Source organism: Oryza sativa, chromosome 8 (genome assembly GCF_034140825.1).
Source record: "Oryza sativa Japonica Group chromosome 8, ASM3414082v1".
Taxonomy (NCBI): Eukaryota; Viridiplantae; Streptophyta; class Magnoliopsida; order Poales; family Poaceae; genus Oryza; species Oryza sativa.
This window is the reverse complement of record NC_089042.1, coordinates 24,356,094-24,374,966: the sequence shown is the minus strand read 5'-3', so window position 1 is coordinate 24,374,966 and position 18,873 is coordinate 24,356,094. Positions and strand designations below refer to the sequence as shown.

At 45.3% G+C, this 18,873-nt stretch overlaps 2 protein-coding genes across 3 annotated transcripts; both read right to left on the bottom strand.

Annotated features, from left to right (window-relative positions):
* Positions 1-843: 843 nt before the first annotated feature.
* LOC4345900 (dof zinc finger protein MNB1A) lies at positions 844-2,112 on the bottom strand. The gene has a single exon (XM_015795007.3). It carries the CDS (start codon positions 1,946-1,948, stop codon positions 1,118-1,120), a length of 831 nt encoding a protein of 276 aa, XP_015650493.1. The 5' UTR covers positions 1,949-2,112; the 3' UTR covers positions 844-1,117.
* A 4,003-nt stretch (positions 2,113-6,115) lies between these two features.
* LOC4345899 (transcription factor BIM2) lies at positions 6,116-12,411 on the bottom strand. Of its 2 annotated transcripts, XM_015795006.3 has the most exons (11): positions 12,205-12,411; positions 11,968-12,090; positions 11,051-11,299; positions 8,820-9,023; positions 8,547-8,676; positions 7,861-7,930; positions 7,640-7,774; positions 7,331-7,544; positions 7,085-7,226; positions 6,778-6,910; positions 6,116-6,543 (listed from the first exon to the last, which is right to left on the bottom strand). In XM_015795006.3, exons 1-11 carry the CDS (start codon positions 12,215-12,217, stop codon positions 6,430-6,432), a joined length of 1,527 nt encoding a protein of 508 aa, XP_015650492.1. In that variant the 5' UTR covers positions 12,218-12,411; the 3' UTR covers positions 6,116-6,429. The 2 variants fall into 2 exon arrangements, with proteins under 2 accessions (XP_015650492.1, XP_015650490.3); XM_015795004.3 differs by lacking the exons at positions 11,968-12,090; positions 12,205-12,411 and adding an exon at positions 11,477-11,592.
* Between the last annotated feature and the right edge of the window lie 6,462 nt (positions 12,412-18,873).

Sequence of the window (18,873 nt, the reverse complement as noted above, 5' to 3'; positions counted from 1 at the left end):
CAATAGCACCCCCCGCGCGCCTCGTCGCGGCGGCAACCCTCCGATTTTGACCCCGACGCGCACGCGGCCCCGTCGCGGTCGCCGCTGGGACTGGGACGGGAGGGGTCACGGGCGCGCGCCCGCAGGTGGGGGTCGGGGGCCTCCACCGATCGGGCACCCACCATTTTTAACCCCTCCGACCGCGACGCCCAACCGAACCAACGCCACCCCCCCCCCCCCCCCCCCCCCCCCCCCGAGCGCGACACGTCCTCCTCACCTCACGCGCTCGCTCGCGTACGAGGCGGCAACGCAAGTGGTCTCGTACTCGGTGTACTCTCGTCGTCGTCTCATCACGCTCGCATCGGCGGGGCGGCAAACGGCTTGGCTGGCTGCTGCACTGGACGCAATTATTCCCGGGGCCCCCGGGGCGGCCGCTGCCGCTACACGGTGGCTGGCGACCGATCCATCACGCGATGCCCGGGGAGATGCGCGCACGACAGCGATTCCGCCACGCCCCCCCGTGGAATCGGATGCCATTGCCCCGCCGCCCCAAACGCCACGCTCCGAATCACGCCCACTACTCGTACTCCACCCCACCCCATCCGCGGCTACAAACCGCCGAGAATCACCCACGCATCAACAACTCGTCGTGGCTCGCACGGCTCAACGCCACACGGAAAACTGCCCTAACAAGTCCCCTCAGCCACATGAACATCTTGACGACTTCATCGTAACGCTCGAAAATTTCAAGAAAAGCACTTGTTTTCATCGTGTGACGAAGGATGGTACTACTGCGACTATGCAACAGGGATGACTTTTGAAGAGATTTTCAGAAACAATAATAAAAGCTGTAGAGAAATGGAGTAGAAAATAGCAGGACCATTGTATGAAAAAAAAAAGCCCAAGCCTTGATAGGAGTTATACACATGAAAAACAACCCAAACTTGGTTGAGTTAGCCCCTCTCGAGAGTAAAACACGGCCACTAATCTCAAAAAGCTAAGATTAACGTCATCATTTTCACCATATACCCCACGCGCAATTTACTAATTAATCGGAAACTGATGAAATCATCATCGGGTGTAGTTGGAAACCCCCACACCCACCTGAGCCGCCGCCGCCGCCGCCGGGCGAGTGGGCTCATGGGAGGTTGAGGAACACGGCGGTCGGGTCCGGGTCGGCGAACCCGGCGCCGGCCGGCCAGTAGGACGCCATGTCGAACGCCGGCGGCGGCCACTCGAAGTGCAGGTCCGGGTCGGCCAGACTCTTGGTGATGGACGGGTAGTCGGAGAAGTCGAGGCCGAGGGTGACGGCGGCGGAGTCCGGCTGCAGGAGGTCCGTGAACGAGTCCTCCTCCACGGCCGGGACGACGAGCTCCGTGGTGATCTCGCTCGTGGTGTCAGGCGCCGGCGGTGTCGTCGTCGTTGTGGAAGTCGTCGTCTTCTTCTCCGACGTAGCTTCGGTCGTCGTCTTGGCGGCGGAGTCAGCGGCGGCTTCGGTGAGGACGGGGGTGGTGGCGGCGAGGGGCTCGGGAGTCGTGACGCGGCGCTTCTTCGACGTCTTCTGGCGCTTGGCGGCGGGTGCTGCGGCGGCGGCGGATGACGAGGAAGACGACGACGACGAAGACGAGGACTTCTTGCGCGTGCCGCCGCCGACGGGGACGTTGCGGAGCGTGCCACCCTTGGTCCAGTAGCGGCGGCAACACTTGCAGAAGTGCCGGGGCTGGGAGGTGTTGTAGTTGTTGTAGTAGCAGAATTTGGTGTCCCGCGACTCGCACCGCGGGCACGGGTCACCCTCCCCCGCCGCCGCCGCTGCCGCCGTCGCAGCCGGGCCAGCGGCGGCAGCAGCAGTCGCAGCCGAACCAGGCTGTGGCGTCGCGGGAGCCGCCGCGTAGCCCTTGGGACGGCGCAGGTCGACGGTGGCGAACTGCTGCGCCGGCCGGCGGCCGGTCTCCGGCTGCTGCTCCTGCATGCGCGGCGGCGCCGTGGCTGCTCTGGTCCCTCCGCGCGCGCGCGCCGGTGGAGTCGGGAGGAACCGAGGAGCGGGGGCAAGCAAATGGTCGAACGGGTGGTGGGCGGTTGGCGGAAGCGGGAGTCTCTTATGGTCGCAGTCGCGGTGACGACGAAGGTGGTTACACGAGGTACACTCTCCCCACTCCTATACATACCGCCACCACCGCCCCCCAGGGGCCCACGGGTCAGCGGTCGGTTCATCCTGTCCACGGGTCCCACCTGTCAGCGACGTCCACCGTGCGAGATCGGCCATGATTTTGTACAGTTAACCGCGATTAGCGCCGCCGTACGCCGGCGTGGCGCCTAGCGAAGGGGGGAGGACGACAGCGACCGACCTGTGGGGCCCACCACCCACTTACCACCCCCCCTCCTCGCGTCGATGACGCGGGCGGCGGCAACCACCGTGGTGGCCCACGCGTCAGCGGATGTGGGTTGGGTTCACGGCGGGTGAGGAGCCGTTCGGACGGATGGACTTATCGTCTCGGGCACGGAACTATGCGCCGTGTCGGCCACCGGCGCGGGTGGTCGCGGGTTGGCCACGTGGGCGGACGGCATTAGTTGGGCAGCCATGCTTCGTGAGGCAAGCAGCTGTCTGTCCAGTGGGGTCCACCTCGTACGCCGGTGTGCGGGCCCCACCCCTGTTGACGCCTGCCTGCCCGCTCCCAGCGGCCAAACCCAACGACGCGAATCCACCGAAACCCAATAAAAAAACCAAACGAGCCGTTTCAACGCGACGCCGACCTATCAGCTCCCGCTGCCGCCGAGCAGTTCAAATCACCCGAGACTTCTTTGAGCCCCTCCTAACGTTTGAAATAATACGAAAAATTTAAACGTTTTGTTGCAACAAGTGCACTTCAAATTCAAAGTTTCACCGGCCCAGCTGTGGATGAGGGTGAGAGTGAGAGGATACCACCTCGTATGAAAAAAACATGCGACGAAATCGAATCCGGCAAGGTGGTACAGTAGTAGTACACTGGCGCAGTAGCGAGACCGCGGCGCGTGGGGCCGAGCTGCCTGGATTTCACTGGATCAGAACGGGATGGGCCGTACGCCCGTGGGCCAACCCCTCCCCGGCCGAGCACATGGCCCCCGCCCGGGCCATGGACGGTGGTCTCGGTCGCCGCACGCACGCGGCCCCCACACCCAACCCCACCCTTGCTGCTGTCCTCTGCCGCGCCGCATCACGCAACCGAACGAATCCCCCCCGCCTCTCGCCGCGCCGCGCCAATGCTGCCCGCGTCGCCGCCGCGCAACGCAATCCATCGGATTGTTTAGGACGAGCTTTACCGTCGTCTCACGGTTTAGCGGTTACCGTGAGATATATCGTGGTCTTAGGAACCGAGAAGATTATCGTACGGATATATCGTGGTCTTAAGAACCGAGAAGATTATCGTACGGTTTTGTAAACTCTGTGCGGCGTCCGCTGCGCGTCGGCGCACACGGGCGAACGGCTCGGCGCGCAGACGACGCGGAGACCACCACCGATCTCGGCGACAGCGACGCGACGCGACGCGTCGGGAGTGGTGACCGGATCCGATTGGACTGGATCGGATTGGGTTCCTCTCATCTCTCTCCGCGATCGTCGTGGGGGGCTCACACGCACGCACGATGGATCGATCGATCGATCGTCGCTTGGTGCATGGCACATTGCCTCTCTCTCTCTCTCTCTCGCACATCTCATGATCCCATCGGCTGGGCAGTCATTGTTTGCTCCCCGACACAAACTGGATAACAACATCTCATGATCTCGGTCTCTCGGGAATGAAAGAGAAGGCCTTAGAGCAAGTTTAATAGTATAGCCAACTATTGACTCTAAATCATCTATAGCCAATGTAATAGCTAATTTATACAATAGTTGTTTACTATACTATTAATACCTTGTACTACTTGTTATACACACAGTACGTCTTGAAATCCGTGCTGCAGCTGGCTACAGATCTGTAGCCCGCTGCTCTGCTCTCTCTTTTTTATCTCTTTAAAATATGTTTATAGCTGGCTTAGAGCCCTTTTGAATCGCAGGATTGAAAAACCGGAGGGATAGGAAAAATACAGGATTTTGATAGGAATGCAAGTGTAAAATAGAGGATTGGAAAACACAGAAAAAATATAGGAATGACCGTTTGATTAGACCGCAGGAAAAATGCATGAATCAGATGAGAGAAATAGACTCAAGGAAAAGTTTTCCAAGAGGTTAGAGTAGATGTTAACTTTCCTACGTTTTTACTTTAGAATTGTAGGATTAGAAAAGTTTCCTACATTTTTCCTTTTCTCATTCCTACGAATAAAGACATAAATAGTGTAGGATTTCAATTCTTTTATTTTTTTCTCTATTTTTCCTCCAATTCAAAGGCGGCCTTATAGCCTGCTATAGTACCTGCTCTTATTCCCTCCCCGTCAGTAGTAGTAAAACCGATCGATGATGGATGCTACTCCAACACGACCCGGAACAAGTTGCTAAATTAGCCGTACTCCTCCGCTATATGCCTGCATGTCGCGGCAAACGTGACGATGAGATATCGACAGATATAAATTGGGATCGAGCCTCGATTAGATCATTATCATCACAATATCCCCTTGTCGATCTGCAATTAGAGTTTAGTAGTAGTAGTTGAAAGCTGATGTTGTGAACCGTTCTTTTGACTCTGGGTAGGGGTGGCGTCTCGGCGACGTGGTGCGATGCCGTCCAAGAGACGGGAAGAGACATGGGTCGCCGTAGGATGGTCCTGGGAGATGCGAGTGATCTGCCATCTCGAAGGATTCGGATTTCTTTTCTGATCCGCCGTTTTCATTTCCAGTCATGGATTAGCCAAGTCCATGACCCGAATATATTTTCAGTATCCATCGTCTCAGCGCCGCTATCATAATATCATATGGTAGGGTCGGTCCAGAGCTATCATCCGCAAATTCGTGGGTCGCAGATTCGGTCGACACATGGGCCTGTTTAGTTCGCGAAATAAAAATCTTTAGGTGCCACATCGGACATTTGATTCGATGTCGGAACGGGTTTTTGGACACGAATAAAAAAACTAATTTCATAACTCGCCTGGAAACTGCGAGACGAATCTTTTGAGCCTAATTAATCCGCCATTAGCGCATGTAAGTTAATGTAGCACTTATGACTAATCATGGACTAATTAGGCTTAAAAGATTTGTCTCGCGATTTCCCCCAACTGTACAATTAGTTTTTCTTTTAATCTATATTTAATGTTCTAAGCATGTGTCTAAAGATTCAATGTGATATTTTTAGGAACTCAGGACTTTCCCTTGAGTTGGAAGCAACCCATCCGTCCGTCCTGCACGTTTTGATCAAATTCAGAGAACGTACAACAGTACAGAGCTTATTCTAATACAGTTTTAATGAGTTTGATTGATTCTGCTACAGCGTTGGCACGTCAGGTTCACTCGGCGTCGTGCTCAGCCGCAGGCCGGGGTCGTGTTTGGCTTTCGGATGCGGCGGCCACTCGATCGACGGACGTGGGGCTCTGCAACTGGAAGCGTCAGGGGAGAATTTCGGCTACGTATGACGCAACGGCGGCGCCGGCTAAAGATGACAGTGCTCATCAGAACCTCAGATCACACGCTTTTCAACGTGTCACGTTTATTTTTTTCTACTTGACTGCTAAACGTCAAATTCGTGGAATCAACGTGTCACGCATAGGTGCAGATTATGTGGTTGGCAGAATGGGATCCGTGTAAACATCCGGTGCAAAAGCAGCCTCATCGAGTCATCGTATCAGCCGTGAAATAGTGAACGAAGTAACCAGGATTACACGAAATAATCTACAGGTAAAACTTTTACATCTGTATCCTTCACGACTTAAAAACCAATGCTAGAATATAAACTATGTAAAAAAAAACACCCTCAAAACATACTCTAAAATTAAGTTTTAGAATTCAGATTTTTGCTGTAACTGATAAGCCAATCGATGGATCACCCTTGTGATTTATTTATGGTGAAGGATACCGGGAGGTTTCGAGCAGTAGAAAATCGAATGATGTGTCAGAGTATGCAGAAACACGAAATCATTTTCACGGCATGAACCAATGGACTGCAAATACACCATCATCAGATTACAGGTTGGTCTTGTGTAACTTCAATCTTCAGGGACAAATAACACATTACACATCACAAGGGGAACTGATGGAACTTTGGATAGCTCATTTCTGAATTATGTTACAAAAGACATTCTGTCAGAGGGTGGGAGAAACTTCTCATATGAATGGAAGCATATGGACAAAAGCAGCTTCACAATCTGCAATGGAAGCTTCCTTTCTTCCCTAGGGGCTAGAACGGCGAAGTGATTAAATGAAAGAATACATCAAGGCCTTGTTTTGTCGAGACGTCACAGGTAAACTTAATATACATAAAACCTTGGGGCTCCCCGTACACAGTTAGGAGCAAAAAATGGTTGAATATCTGGGGTTTTCAGGAGCAAACCATCAGCTGTTATCTGATTTGTGTCGCTTTGAGGCTTGTCGATGTTCTTCAGCGCCATCACCCAACCTAAGCTGACGGCCCATTGCTTGACTATTAGATGCCGGATCAGTGAGCTCCTATAACGTAAATAGCATATCAGATAACAATGTCAAAGGATTAAATTGTGCAGATTGTAAAAATGCTCTGATGCTGCCCAAGAATTGCCTCGGAGGTCCAAATTGTGTTATAACCAACGAAGTCAACATTGTAAAACAACTAAACCATGTATAACATCCATTGCCAGCTCCAATTTCAATTACCACAAACATAATGTAGTGGCTCTTAGTGTCAATACGAGACATAAATCCTACCTTAGAAGTGGAGGTTGCAGCAGGAGTAGATCTCTTCATAGCCCTCTTGCCAAGATTTATTTGCACGGAGATGCTGGCTTGGGACAAATCTATACCCGAGTTTTCCAGGGCATGATTCAACTTGTTAAGCAACCTGTTATGGACGAAAAAAACAAAATCCAACTTCATCAAAAAATTCGTGGAAAAAAATGCATGTCAGGTGTTGCATATCAAAATTGGAAACAAGAGAAAAAAAAGAAATGCGTAAACAATGGTGACACAGATGGGTAAAGCAGTTTTTACAGAAAAAAACGTTATTAGTACATACTCTTGGGAATATTGGCTTGATAGACTGATTGTTCCCTCATCGATGGCAAGGTCAGAATTATTTAACTTGTCGCAGTTTACTGTGTGATTCTCTGCAGGTGATGGTCTCACCAGTTGAGCGTGTGGCTGAGATGTAACTTTGTCTACACATTAACAAACAGGTTGAAACTTGAGAGAGTTTCTAACTCTAATGAAGGAGTGCAGAAGTCCTGCAAGTTATAAAGCTAGGTTGGACTAGAAATTGTACCTGCAACATTATTGGGACTGGGAGTGTCCACTGATCTGTAAGACACACGACTCATTGGATCAGTTTCTGCCTGATCCTGTGCACCTGAAGCAGCTGCAGTTTCAACTGCATTGTTATTATCAGAGTTCCCTGTAAAAGGGAACATATAGGGGGAACCATTTTTCAGAAGTTCTGGAGGGTCAGGTGAATGATCTGCAGGAACTTGGCCTTTGTTCTGCAAAGCAAACATGTGATGAAGGGAAGTCTTGTTAGTACCTCATAATAAGCCTCGACAAGTAAGATGTAAAGATTTGTTAGTAGCAAACTTACCTGCGCATTTTTCCAGGAAGAACGGAAATAGATGTTTGTCCATGGCACAACCTTTGCATTTTCTTGGTTCCACTCCGGGTATGAAACCTCATACTTTTGTACTTTCTCTTGTAAAAACCGTATGTATTCAATAACCTGAATTGAAATAAATATCGTTAGAGATAGTAAAGATAGTCGATAGAAAACAGATTACAACTAAAGCAATCAATAAACTTTCTTACCTCTAAGAGAAATGATGCTTTGTCTCTCTTTTGATCATTATGAGGCAATAAGTCTCTAAGAAGTTGAAATCTGCAAAATAATTGGACGTGCAAAATAAATTTAGATGGACCATTTAAACAATAATTATATGCACAACAGCAATGCTTTTTTTTTGGCAAGAAATCTGAAAACCCAAACTAAGATGCATTTCACAGTGCAGTAGTTCATCTATTTGAGCATAACTATTCCAAACTCCAGCGCATTATTCTCAAACTCCGTAATAACAGGATATCCACGATCTATTATATTCACATCTTTCTAGCCTAACCAAACACCTACAGCTTCCAGCATCTCAGGCAATGGACAACTTTGCTGTAGAAAAGATGAGCACCGTCTCCACTGTTAGCCTTAGGAACTACCCTAAATGCTACAGCCTCTCCTCAAACCAACTCCTCAAAGGTTCAGATAATTGGCATTTATGTTGCAGAAAGATGAGCACTTTCTAGTGGCACCACAAGTTCACAACATTGGATTCATGCAGACTATTTTCCCAGCAAATAGCAGCGCAAACAGTTGAATGCAGCTTAAACTGTTGACACAAATTTATTTATAGATCGACAAAAGATCCTTTTACGCATATACAACGACAGATTAGTAACCGAGAGCTTATCAAACTAGACAAGTAGCACTCCGATTCTCCACTCACCTGTCGTTGATTTTGCTGCGCCTGCGCTGCTCGGTGGCGGAGTGCTTCGAGCGCGGCGTGTTCGGCATCTGATCCGTGCCAGCGCTGCCGCTGCAGCTCCCACCTTTCCCTTCCACCCTGACCGTGAGCTCTAAACCCAAAAAAAGAAAACAAAATTAACACAAAAATCTCGACAAAAACTCGTTCATTTTCACCACCCCCCACATCCAAAATGTCTCCAAAAGCGCGTATACCAAACTGATTCATCAGAAATGCAGAATTGAGGTACTCCACCTTTCAGCGAGGAGGAGACCTCGCGGCGCGCGGCATGGCCGTCGTCGTCGTCGAAGCCCGCGCCGCCACTGGATCTGGAGCCGGCGTCCATGAATCCACCGCCACCCTTCCTCTCCGGCGGCGGTGGCTGCTGCTGCTGCTGCTGCGGCCTGGAGGAGGCGACGGCGACGGCGCGCGCGGCGAAGGGGAGCGACCACTGGTGACCTGCCGGGTGAACAAACAGCACAAAGCACACGCCTTTAGCTCCCTTTCCTCCGGTTTTTCTGAACTACTGTACAACTAGTAGGAGTGTGTTTGGATGAAGAGTTGGAACAGAGAAAGAATCATTAGATGTTTCCAAAGTCTATTGTCAGGATGATTATTGAATATATTTTCCACGTCTTAGGATACTACGGTTTGTTAAATATTTAATCTTCATGTACTCGCCTTTGGAGGTGCTGTTTGGACTTGGAATATTGTAGTAGTACAAAAAAAAAGTGTAATAAGCATGTGATGGAAAGAGGAGTTAGCTGAACGACAAAAGGACAACTATTACTTGTATATTCACAGAGAAAACCGTAAGGTAAACAGTGCTGTGAATCAAACCCGAATCCTTTTTTTAAATCCAAACCCGAATCTTTGCCCTAGCAAAAGTCTTGCCAGTTGAAACTCAAGGTAAAAAAATTGTTTACCCACGTTACATGGTTCAGGATTCATTCAAGGTACTTTAAATCGTATGATTAAAAAATAGAGGAATAGTAAAATTACATGATTTCTGAATGGAAGATTGTAAAATACATGAAAAACACAAGAATGATTATTTGATTGGACCACGGAAAAAATACGGAAATTGAACGTGAGAGATAGGCTCAGAAGAATTTTTTCAAGAGGTTGAACCTCTTACTAAGTTTTCTCCAAAATTTATATGTAATGAACCATTCTATTACTCTATAGGAATTTTATTGGATTAGGAAAACTTCAATCTTTTTAATAAAAGGGCTACATATGAAAATTTTATATAGAAGAGTAAATTTCACAAAACTACATGTATTTTGATCAAATTATCACAAAACTACATACTTAAGGAGTTGTATCATAAAACTACACATTTAGCACCAAATTTATCACAAAACTGCAGATTTTAGGTTAAGTATCACAAAAATGCATATTTAATATGAAACTTATCACAAAACTACAACTTTTGGAGTTTAAATCCCTAGCACCATTGTTATGGTGGAGTTATAAACATTATTACTTTGTGATCAAATTGGTTCTAAACCTGTAATTTTATGATAATTTAGTTACTAAACATGTAATTTTGTGACACTTCATCTTAAATGTGTAGTTTTGTGATAAATTTGATGTTAAATGTATAGTTTTGTGATACATTGAGTTAAATATGTAGTTTTGTAATAATTTTGTCATAGTATATGTAGTTTTGTGAAATTTACTCTATATAGAATTTTAATTTTATGAAATTCATCATAATTCCTTTGATTCAAAAGAAGCCCTTAGATGTAATGATTTTCACATTAGTCACATTGTTTCCTGTGAAAAATACTACAGAATCTATTAACACTTTTTTTAGTGGACTATGAACACTTTAATTAACTCTTATCGTAAAGCCCAAGCTTCACTTATAAAATCCTAATAATACAATGATATATAACAAATGGCAATATGATTTACTACCTCCTCCATTCTATAGAATAAAATTCATATACAAAGTAAGCTTTTTTAAGTTTGAAAGTGGATTCATCTGCTTGTCCCAGTATTACTTGTGGTCCGGGTCTATCCAGAAAAGCGAGCGCTCTAGTGCTCACGTCCCATGGCCCACAACCAGGCCCGTACCCGGGCCCATGCTGCTATCCACGTGCACCCAGCACGCAGCCTCTGGCCCACGTCCAGGCCCGTCCCCCACACGCATCCGGGCCCAGCGAGCCCACGTCCCCCGTGCGGCCGGCCAGGCCTACTCGCCTACTCCCTAGCCCCGCCCACCCTACCATCCCCCTACCGCCTCCGCGTGTCAGCGGGTGGCCACCAGCTACGCGCGTCGCGCGCGTGCGTCGACGTGCTCGCCGCGCGGCGGCGACGCCGACGCCCCAACCACCGGAGGAGGAGGAAGGCGCCGCGCCGGGCACGTGGAGGAGGTGGCGCGCGGCGCGCCCAACCACCGGCGGGCACCGCCACGCGCGCGGCGCGGCTCACGACGATCGCGATCGAAGGCGCAAGCGACGAGAGCACGGGCGTACCTCGGGGATCTACGGCGGCGACGGGCTGGCACCACGGCGCGAAGGGCGGCTCCTGCTTGACGGCGGTGGCGGCCGCGGCCACGGCGTGGTTGATGGTGAACGCGCCGGCGGCGGCCAACGCGTGCTGGTGGAGCAGCTGCTTCTCGGCGGTGACCGCGGCGTGGGGCGGCGGCGGCGGCGGCGGCGGTGGTGTCTGGTCGGCTCTCTTCTCTACCTGCGGCAGGAAGTCGTGTGTCTTGAGGAAGAAATCTGCAACGGAAATGATCACAAGTTCAGCATCATCGAAAAAAAATCCATCAAAAATCCATCTCTCAATTACTTTTTTTTTGTGCAATTTAGCATGCATAATATGGAGTGGATCGAGTGGTTTGGATGAAAACAGTTTAAACTTGTAGTAATAATAAGAATACGAATTCGAAAACCAACTTGCGGAGATCTGATCGACCGATAATGATCTGGCATGACAACCTGCAAGAATAATGATATGCCGACCACTTTTGCACACTAACATTCGGAATTTTTGAAAAAGAAAATCGTAGACTGCAACAGAAAGGAAGTCGTGGACGTCTCTTTGCATCGTGCCCCCTCTCTCTCTCTCACACACACAGCCTAGCTACACGTGATCATTTCCCTTCGTTAACTCGTCGTTTTCCTTGACCAAACATCGCAAAAAAGTTTATCTTTTTCCACAAGACATAAACCATAATGATATACTCCTAGTATTTAGTTTTTAAACCACTGCAAATAGTAGGATTATGACGGTAGCAATTCCTTGATCCGTTCTGGTTAATTCTGTGTGGTTTCACACGAGAACAAGAAAAGAAAAAAAAAACTATGCCGAATTTGGCAAAGTATTTCGAGACGGGAGATCCACCTCACCATCCGGGAGAAAAAAAAAATTGCGTGAGCTAGCTCACCTTGAGCGGGCGGCGGCGCCGGCGCCGAGGGCTTGGAGTCCGGGTGGCGCGGGAGCGGCGAGTAGTCCGTGGCGGTGGCGGCGGCGGCGTACAGCGAGAGGAAGTCGTGCGTCGCCTTATTCCCTGCGTATACATCAACCAAATCGATCTCAGGAGGAGAAAACCTCGGCGAAAACCCCCACTCCGGCGAGCGAACGAACGAACGAACAGGGAAGAGGAGAGAGAGAGCGCGCGTACCTTGCAGTCCCATGGCCGCGCATTACCCCGCGCAGCAAGGAAGGCGGCGGCGGCGGCGACGTGTTGGGGGGATGGGGAAGCGGATCTCCGCGGCGCGGCGAGGGCAAGCTCTCCGGGCTTTCTCCTCCTCTCTCGCTTCGCTTCGCTTCCTCAGTTCCTCTCTCTCGCCTGCGGTGGTGGGAGGGAGGCGATTCTTTATACGGCGTCGTTCTCTTGCTTTCTCGCGTCTCGCGTATAGCCGAGGCGAGTTTTTTTTTTTTTTTGCTCTGTCCGTGACGGCGCTAGTGTGACGGCCGTTAGCGGCGGGGATGGAGGTCTGGGGTTGGAGGCGTTGGACTCGGGTGTGCGAGCACGTGCCTCGGCGTGAGTTGACCGCGGTTGCATTAGGCGTTGACGTGACGTGAGGAGCCGTTTACTATAGCCGGTAACAACAAGGTAGTAGTAGGAGGAGTAAAAAATTACTCCTGATCACCATAAATTCCTCCTTTGTGGGATGCTCCATGAGTAACATGTGCAACATATACCACGAGTTAAAAGAACCATGCAAAGAACTCAGCATGGAAAGAAAATTTGCTTCTTATACTCTGTTTCTTTCTAAGAGCAAATTACTCGTAGTTCGTAGTTTAGGCACAAATATTACCGGCACGATCAGACAACGAAAAGTCCACGAGCCTACCCGCTGGAAAAAGCAGGTAGAGGTAGTAGTAGACCTCACCTCCCGGTTGGACTACAGTGCATGCGCTGCCTGTACCCCTCCTACCCGCGTGCCACTATTCGCGTTTGTGATCGAGAGATAAACACAAGACTGAGCCTTCCACAGTGCGGAACAGCGGTTGCTGCCGCGCAGCGCGATGAGGCGGTCACGTACGTACTCACGTGACGGTTGGGGGTAGCCAGCGGCGGGGGCCCGGACGCGGGCGGCACATGAGGCCGAAAATTGCGGGCATCCCGTGGATAGAGATATTGATGTAGAGGGTGGGAGGCGTCGCCGGCTGGGGGTGGTCATGTGCCCCCAGATTCCACAGGGCCACCATCCCACTCACCTCCCAAATTATGCACTGCATCTGGTAAGTAGTGTTCCGTCTTAAAATATAAGAACTTCTAGCATCTACAATTTATTTTAAAATATAACAACTTCTATATCAATATTTTTTTCTCAACCAATCACAGCTCTCTATCATTTAAATTTTTTACCTATCTTCACTTATCATCTAATCACAACCATACATTATTTAATTCTACCTATTTTTTTAATAACTATATTTAATTTTAAAAATAATTATATTCTGAGACGGAGGAAGTAATGGATTGCCCCGGTTGATGTCATGGCCTCATGGGAAGGAAGTGGATTGACGTCGTAAGCAGGGTGACCCTTGCATTTCATCAGCTGTTCTTCACTTCTTCTACCACTCTCTCTTTTTTTTTACTACTACTACAGTACTACTCTCGGTGTTATCGAGAGGTGTTTTGCTCCCGGCAAGGGGAGCACGTCTTCACGTGCGGGAGGACGCGTCCCAGAGGCAAGCATGCGTCATGATTGGATTGGGCAGCGACGACGAAGAAGTGGGTTCAGATCTTCAGGCTTCACTTCAGAGTGGTACTCAGTTGTGTTTAGTTAACGTTAAAATTAAAAGTTTGATTGAAATTTGGACCATATAACAGAAAAGTTGAAAGTTTGTGTATATAAAAGTTTTGAAATGATGAAAAAGTTAGAAGTTTAAAGAAAAAATTTGGATCTAAACACGGCCTTATTGGATACTCCCTCTGTACTAATATAAGAGATGTTAACATTTTACTTACAATGTTTAACCATTTATCTTATTAAAAAAATTAAAATTATTATTATTATTATTTACTTACTTTATTATCAAAGTATTTTAAGCACAACTTTTCAATTTTTTTTATATTTGCATTGAATAAGACCAGTGGTCAAACAGTGCAAACAAAATGTCATAATCTCTTATATTAAGGGATGGGGGAGTAGTAGTACTGGGCTGTGTTTAGTACGTGTGCCAAAAAAATTTTAAGTATACAGCTACATATTTAAAGTATTAAACGCAGACTAATAACAAAACAAATTACATATTATGTCTTTAAACTACGAGACGAATCTATTAATCCTAATTAATCCGTTATTAGCAAATGTTTACTGTAACAGCACATTGTCAAATCATGGCGTAATTAGGTTCAAAAGATTCGTCTCGCGATTTACATGTAAACTGTTCAATTGATTTTTTTATCCATATTTAATGCTCAATACACATGTTCAAACATTTAACATAATGAGAAAAATTGAAAGTTTGAATGTAAACACGGCCCTACTCTAGATCGATGTCTTTGCCTGCAAATCTTTTATTGACCTTGCTTGCCCGCAGTCCCACACGGGCACACGCCCACACCAAAGTTGCACACGCCTGATACAAACAGACTTACAGACCACACCAAAGTTGCACGCGCCTGATACAAACAGATCGACTGACCTGTCCGGACGGCTAGCCTCATGGTCTGCAGATTTGGGGGTGTTTTGCTTTTATTTTACGTTTGGGAAACGAGTTTTTATTAATTTCGTTAAGCATTATCAACCCGCAAAAAAATTAGTTCCACGCATTGGATGCGGCTGCGGCCACGGCTGCTTCTGTGGAACCATAGATTCATCGTACCAAGTCCGTCCCAAAATAAATAGTTTTAATTGATATGATATATTTTAGTACCGTGAATCTAAAGTTTAAATTCGTGATTCTATGATATGTCCTGTGTGATTAATGAGACAAATATTAATACTTTATTTTGATAATTTTTTAAGATAAATCTTAAATTCTAGAGAGACAACTATTTTAGAAATGGTGTGTATATATCTAATTCCTAAGGTTAATTGTTTCCTTAAAAAATGGTGGCCCACGCAGATTGCGCTACTAGCATCATTATATCTTCTCTCATATAATAGCATATATGTTTTCTCAATGTATTATTCAAATATATTAAATTAAAATATAATTTTAAATTTTGTACTAAATTTATGAAACTACTAATGTGTAATATTTATATTGTATTTTATATACGTATTAGTTATTAATTATTTTTAATATCAAATTTTAGTTATTTGTAAATTATATTTCTATATGTACTCTAAATTCGTCTTTCAATATTTCTTTTTTTTAATTCTGAATTTTCGTTATCTGTAATTGTATTTCTATATAGACTCTAGGCTCTTCTTCCAATATTATTTATTTTTAATTCTAAATTTTTATTATTTCTAATTGTATTTTTATGTGGACTGTAAACCCATCTTTCAATATTTTTTTAATTTTTAATTTTGAACTTCAGTTATTTCTAAATTGTATTTCTATATTGACTTTAGACTCTTCTTCCTATGTTTTTTTTAACAAATTCGAATTTTAGTTATTTGTAAATTATATTTTTTTATGAACTCTAAACTCTACTTTTAGTTTTATTATGTTTATTCCGAATTTTAGTTAGTTTAAAATTCCTATATTGACTCTATACTCTACTTCTAATATTCATTATTTTTAATTCCAAATTTCTATTATTTCTTAATTGTATTTCTATATGGACTCTATACTGTATTTCTAATATTTCTTATTTTTAATTCCGAATTTCAATTATTTCTTAATTTTATTTCTATATGGACTCTGTACTCTTATTCTAATATTCTTTATTTTTAATTTCGAATTTCAGTTGTTTATAAATTGTATTTCTATATGGACTCTAGTCTACTCTTCCAATATTCCTTATTTTTTAATTCCGATTTTTTCTAAAAAAAATTCTAATGTTAGTTATTTGTAAATTGTATTTTTATACGAACTCTAAACTCTACTTATAATTTTTTTATGTTTATTCTGAATTTTAGTTAGTTTTTAAATTCCTATATGTACTCTATTCTCTACTTCTAATATTTCTTATTTTTAATTTCGAATTTCTATTATTTCTTAATTATTTTCTATGTGGACTCTATACTCTTCTTCTAATATTTTTATTTTTTTAATTCCAAATTTCAATTATTTCTAAACTGTATTTATATATGGACTCTGTTTTATAAATTGTATTTCTATATGGACTCTGTTTTTTTTTCTCTAATTAATATGATAATTTCTAGGCCATGAGAGCGAACATGGAGACTCATTTTTCCATTCCTTTAATAAGTTAATAGATTAGACTCAAATGGTTAGAATAATTGTTGCCTTAGGTATCAGGCTCAAAGCTACTTCTAATTCATATGCGTGAATGGTACTCCCTCTGTTTCAGATTATAAAACATTTTGACTTTGGTCAAAGTTAAAGTTAAACTTTTTTAAGTTTGACCAAATTTGTAGGAAAAATATTAATATTTTCAAATCAAGACAAATTTATTATGAATATATATTCAATTATTGATTTGATAAAACTAATTTGGTATTACAAATATTACTATATTTATCTGTAAACTTAGTCAAACTTAAAACAATTTGACTTCGATCAAAGTCAAAGCGTGTTGTAAACTGAAACGAATGGAGCAGTAATCTTGACTCCGCTGAAACATTGTTTAGCACGTGTAGTGCCTCAGTGCGTATCAGCATATGTACGACACGTACTCGTGGGCGTTTCCACGTCCATAGGTTAGGCCGTATCCGCATCTGGATCCATGCGATTGCGACGCCGATTCCGCATGAGCAAAAGCACCAAGCTTTGTGATGGATCATGGATGGCACGAAAGAAACATGCGTAGGTTTTTCGCGTTGCTCATGGTTGACTTGCGTGGTGTGTTGTGTAGCTGCCGTGCCGAATCCAAGGTTCCTTCGCTGATTCACGCACTTAATTAACACCGAGCTTTTACGAGAACGCCCGTGCTCTCTTTAGCCATAACCACTTGTCCACTTCCTTTCAAGAAATGTAGGTTTCACGTCACATATTCTTTTTTGAAAATAACATAGCTAGTGTTTTGCTTGCATGCTTATGAGTTTATCAGCAGCAGAATTAAATCAAAATTTAATTCCGATGTTGATTTTGGTTTTTATTATAGTACATTTTTTATCATTAGCATTTAATTAAATAACCAATGACACAAATACTCCATCCGTTCTAATATAAAAGATTTTAGAGGGATGTGACACATCCTAATACTAAGAATCTAGATGGAGGGAGTATAAAACTTTTCACTAAAAATATTTGGGGAATTGCATGTTTCACTATTTTAAATCGTTATCACATTTTTACTAGACTAGCCAAAGGTCTGCGTTGCAACGTATATTATATAAGAGATAAAAATAAAAGAAAAAAAAATACAAATTTGTAGCATAGTTAGCTGATTAGGCATAGAATATCATATCCAAAACAAAAGCATCAAGAGTAGGAATGTTATGTCCCAATCTGTCAATGTGTGATATTATTAATGGCAAACTCGAACATCACCGTTAACATCATTTGAGGTAGTATAGAGAATTATAAAAATACAACCAAAATTGTCATTATAGCATTATCGTAGAATACTCCAATATGTTTTTTGATTGCTTTATTTGTTGTTGTTTTCGTAGTTTTATCAACCGTAGATCAAACACAATGAAACAAGAGGCTATGGGTCTGTTTAGTCTGCGAAAAGAAAATTTTTAGATGTCACATCGGATGTTTGACTGGATGTCGGAAGGAGTTTTCATATAGGAATGAAAAAACTAATTTCATAACTCGTCTAGAAACCGCGAGATGAATCTTTTGAGCCTAATTAATCCGTCATTAGCACATGTGTGTTACTGTAGCACTGATGGCTAATCATGGACTAATTAGGCTCAAAAGATTCGTTTCGTGATTTCTTTCTAACTATGTACTTCCTCCGTTTCACAATGCAAGTCATTCTATCATTTTCCATATTCATATCGATATTAATGAATCTAAATAGATATATATGTCTAGATTTATTAACAGCAATATGAATGTGGGGAATGTTAAAATGACTTATATTATATAACGGAGAAAATAATTAGTTTTTTAAATCTATATTTAATGCTTAATGCATGTATACGAAGGTTTCTATGTGCGACGAATCCTCCCCCCGTGCAGCAGCGCCGTCCAGCGACAACGGGAGGCTGCACAGCGCGCGCAGCGGCGCCCGAACCGAGAGCGATCGAGGAGCCGAGGAGTAGGGCCCTCCACGCCCCACTCCGAGCGCCGCGCGCGTCGATCGACAACGGCGACAAGCCCCCGTGCGCCGGCCTACGCACGCGCGCGTCGCACGGTACCCTGCTTGCGTCGCTGCTCCGATCTATGCCTCCAATGGCCACCACCCAACGTTGCCTTTCGCTTCGGCTGCGTGCTGGCCGGCCCCAACCCCAAGAGCTAAGCGCTGCAGCCTTCCGCAGCAGAGACCAGCGCCAGATGAGGCCACTAGCTCACGTGTCGCCGCCCAGAGCGTACGGGCAACATAGCCGGACGCCCTGACGCCCGCGCACGTGAGACCAATAGTAACCTTGTGGCAGCGTACTACTAGTACGTCCGTCCACCGCGGCCAGAATTTTTGTTCCGTTGCCGTCGGCGTAAAAGCGAAGAGAAGAAGCCCGTCACTAGCTCACAGCTGGGCTCCCACCGACGAGCTTGATCTGTATCTTGCCTAGCTAGTAGCAATAGCTTCTTTCCAGCTTGTGCACCGAATTGCATGTGACGCACCAACTCATCACCCCCTCGA